General features: G+C 44.1%; 1 protein-coding gene across 1 annotated transcript; it reads right to left on the bottom strand.

Annotated features, from left to right (window-relative positions):
* Nucleotides 1-483: 483 nt before the first annotated feature.
* On the bottom strand, nt 484-3201 carry LOC118899604 (secretoglobin family 1D member-like). Its single transcript, XM_036861368.1, has 3 exons — nt 3147-3201; nt 1255-1442; nt 484-549 (listed from the first exon to the last, which is right to left on the bottom strand). The coding sequence occupies exons 1-3, from the start codon at nt 3199-3201 to the stop codon at nt 484-486; spliced, it is 309 nt and encodes a 102-aa protein (XP_036717263.1).
* Between the last annotated feature and the right edge of the window lie 304 nt (nt 3202-3505).

The following is a 3505-nucleotide window of genomic DNA, read 5'->3' as shown; positions in this document are numbered from 1 at the left end:
AATTACACTGGACAATTCATAGGATTGAAACCACAGTAAAGGGAAGAGGACCAAGCAGTTTGGTTGTGTTTAGGATGAGGACAAATATGAATGTTGCTGCTGGTTGGGATTTACATGACTGGCCAGACATGCTGTGGGCATCCCTCAAATCTAGACCAGTAATAGGAATTTTTTAACTGCTTTTTACCATTAACCATCCTTTCATTATGGCAACATGAATGGGAAACCTGTAAAGAAATGCAGGATGATTCATGACCGAATATTTCTTCTTGGGAGCCCTACACCTCAGGTTGCCGTGGTTAACTGGACATTGGGTCGCTAAAATTAACTAGTGACGACACCCAATGGCTGCTTCATGATGAAAACCACCCCAACCCAAAGCCAGAGACTGTTGGATAATCAAGACAAATAGAGAAGTGCAGGGCAAGTCATTTATTGAGCAAGACGTTGAAACCTTTACATTTTCCAGGGATGACCAGGTGATCAACCCAAGACGAAGGATAGAAAACATTTCAAATCTGTGAAACCACACTTCACCAGTACTTTCCCCTGAAATAGAAAAAGAAAGAAAGAAAGGGGAGGTCATTCTTGCTGCTGCTGGAGATGACACATTAACACAGACTCTCATTCACAACTAAGTTGTCTATGAAATTTCAACCAGCAAAAGGGAAACGGAAGGGCCCAAGGCAGGAACCCAGGCTGTATGGTAAACGATATACACCTGGTACAATCACAAAAAACTTTGCAGGTCAGGAAAGAATCCTTTCCATAGACAAGCAAATAAACCCTGAAGTGGTCATCCAAGAGCGGGACTCAGGTTTCCAATGGAAGGAGGAGAATGCAGTTTGGACAGAGCAGTTCAGCCATTCTTTTCTCGGATGTCCCAGGAACTCTACATGTTCACACCAAAGGGGACACAGAGTTATGAGATGGGGACAGGGGTGAGAGGAGAATCGGCAAGCACTGCTCTCAGGAGATTCCCAGTCTCATGTTGTGGAAATTCAACCTGACAGCACATGTCCTCCCTCGTAGGACACTCTGGAGAACCTGGCGCCCAGGGAGGTGACCCCAGAAGGAAGAACATGCCCAGATGCTCTGTGCAACCTTCCTTAGGAAAGCTCAGCAGGTGGGATGTAATCATTCTATCAGAAGTGAGCAGCGAGGCAGGTGCCCCCCCTTAGAGCAGCACACTGACCCCTTCCCGGGATGTACAGCTGAACAGAATCCTCTGTGCAGAAAGAAGAAAGAAATTACCAGTGTTTTTGTAAGTAGCAGTTTGTTTACAAAGGAGAACTGATTCACGCATTTCTTCACTTCCATCTTGGCCTCAACAGCTTCTGGAGGTGCATTATATTTCTGAAGTTTTGCCTTGTATACTTCATCAGGTTTCCAGAAAAAGCCTGTCAGATCATCAATGAGGGATGAACAGACGAACGCATTGCCTGGAGCAGAAGAAAAAAGAGAAATGATGCAGGGAAAGTCACTTTTTCCCCCATGGTTCCCTGAACTAGAACTAGACAGGAACCCCAGGAGTTTTACCATCTCATCCTGTAATTGTGCCAATGGCAGTGCAAGACCCTAAGGTTGTGACTTCCTCAAGACTCCAGAGCAAGCAGCTGAGCCAGGACTAGAAATCACTTTCCCGATCCCGAGTTCAGTTTTCTTCCTTTTTAAAGTATACCCACTACTTTCCAAGGCTCTCTCGGTTTGCTGAAATTCACTTTCCCTAGATTTCAAAAAATTAAGTTTTCCCTGTCAGTTGAGCGACACCTTATTTTGTCTTGGATATTGGGGAAGAGGAGATTACAGTAATCGAGTTTTCAAGTGAATGGTAAAGTCAGATCTTACCAGAGAGCAGAGAAAGGAGAATAAATCCAGAGAAGAGTAAGTAAACTATATGTTGGCAGATGCTTTTTTGAGACTAAATTAAAGAATAGGATTGTATCATTGGATGCAGACATAGCTAAAAAAGCAAAAATCTGATCAATTTGAACACATTTGAAGCTTATCCACAAAGTTATGATTGGCTCTTTTGTTCTGCAGTGAGGTACAGAATTCCTAGAGAAGGTGAGAGGTGGGAACTGGAGCTAATTCCTGACCCCACTGGAACGGTGCTGAGACCGGAAGTAATCACTTTTCTTGGTCTGGATTCTCCATCCCCCCCAAGTCTTGGCAACCACCTGGCAGCCTGGGATGCACTCTACCAGGCTCTGATCTGACCCCTGGTCAGACATCCAACTATGCAGAGAATTTGAAAGGACAGCACAGGGAAAGAGAAGGACATTTAGAAAGTCAGATAAAAGAGAAACACTCAAAGAGACTTGCATCAGTATTGAGGGCATGAAGGTGCGCAAAAGTATTAATGAACACATGGCTGGAATTAACTGTAGAAAAATAAAGTTTGTGGCTCTAAAGATTATACTAGTTCTACTACCATTACTGGTAGGACTCCTGGGAAACTAGTAGTATTTGTAGATATATAGAATTCTCCTTATTCTCAGACTCCATTTGAAGATCTAGTATTCAGAGATTCAGAGAACACTGGCTCTTCTTGAACTGAAAACTCTCCCCAAACCTTTCCAGCTGTGACATTTTCTGAGTCTGAATCTATGACTTAAAAAGGCTGTGTACTCAACTGTCACCTAAGAAACTCTAGGAAGGAGAACATGTGATAACTACTAGATACCTGCTTGTTACCTAGAGCTGGACTCTTGAACACACTTAATCCCACTCCATTGTCATAAACTACTCTTGGTGGGCACTGGAAAACCTAATGATAAGAGGCGACTTGGAGAGATTAAGCATTTTGTTCAAGGTCAAAGCACTGGTAAGTGGCAGAGCTGTGATTCACATCCAAATCTTATTATGTCACGCTGCTTCTGAAACACAGATCACAGACAAAGAGTGAGGCTTTGGGTGGAAAACTCTTAAAATTTGCCTGCAATGACTTTTTTGGTAAAAGTTCTAGAATATATTGGGAATTGATCAAATGGGGTCCGGGCTTCTGGGGACTCGAAGTCAAGTAAAGGAAGAGGTTTGGATTCTGATCTGTTCACACCTCGCCCCAAATAAATTCACTTAGTGAAAATACCTAGAGAAAGGTCCTCAACAGGGCTGGTGCTGGGCGGATTAGAAAGGATACTCACCCTCGTAGCAGCAAAGGGCCAGAGTGACCAGCAGGACAGGCAGGGACAGCCTCATGGTTTATTTTGCTTTGAGTTTTCAGCCTTAGTGAACAATAAGCAATTAGGAGCTGGACTCAGGAGCTTGGGGAGCCCAGGGTTATTTGTACCTGGAGAGCTCTGCTTGTCCTGCCCATATAGACACGTGGCAGGTGGTAAGGTCTGGCTTCCAGCCCTTCCTTCCTCACTCAAGGCTGATGTCATCCACCAGTGTCACAGTCTCCAATGACTTGGTCAAAGTCCCGTTTATAGGCATTACTGACACCACGCACCTCCCCTTTGTAGCAAAAACTGAGGTGGTAGTTTCACAAATGTGTAATCAG

Source organism: Balaenoptera musculus, chromosome 8, assembly GCF_009873245.2.
Source record: "Balaenoptera musculus isolate JJ_BM4_2016_0621 chromosome 8, mBalMus1.pri.v3, whole genome shotgun sequence".
NCBI classification, from domain to species: Eukaryota; Metazoa; Chordata; class Mammalia; order Artiodactyla; family Balaenopteridae; genus Balaenoptera; species Balaenoptera musculus.
Note: the sequence above shows the minus strand (reverse complement) of the source record. Positions and strands in the feature narration are given on the sequence as shown.

Coding starts and splice junctions, on each gene's coding strand:
- LOC118899604 (XM_036861368.1), bottom strand. CDS start 3,201: ATGAGGCTGTCCCTGCCTGTCCTGCTGGTCACTCTGGCCCTTTGCTGC. Junction 1,443..3,146: donor GGCCCTTTGCTGCTACGAGG/GTGAGTATCCTT, acceptor CTTCTGCTCCAG/GCAATGCGTTCGTCTGTTCA. Junction 550..1,254: donor TGCTACTTACAAAAACACTG/GTAATTTCTTTC, acceptor TTTCTATTTCAG/GGGAAAGTACTGGTGAAGTG.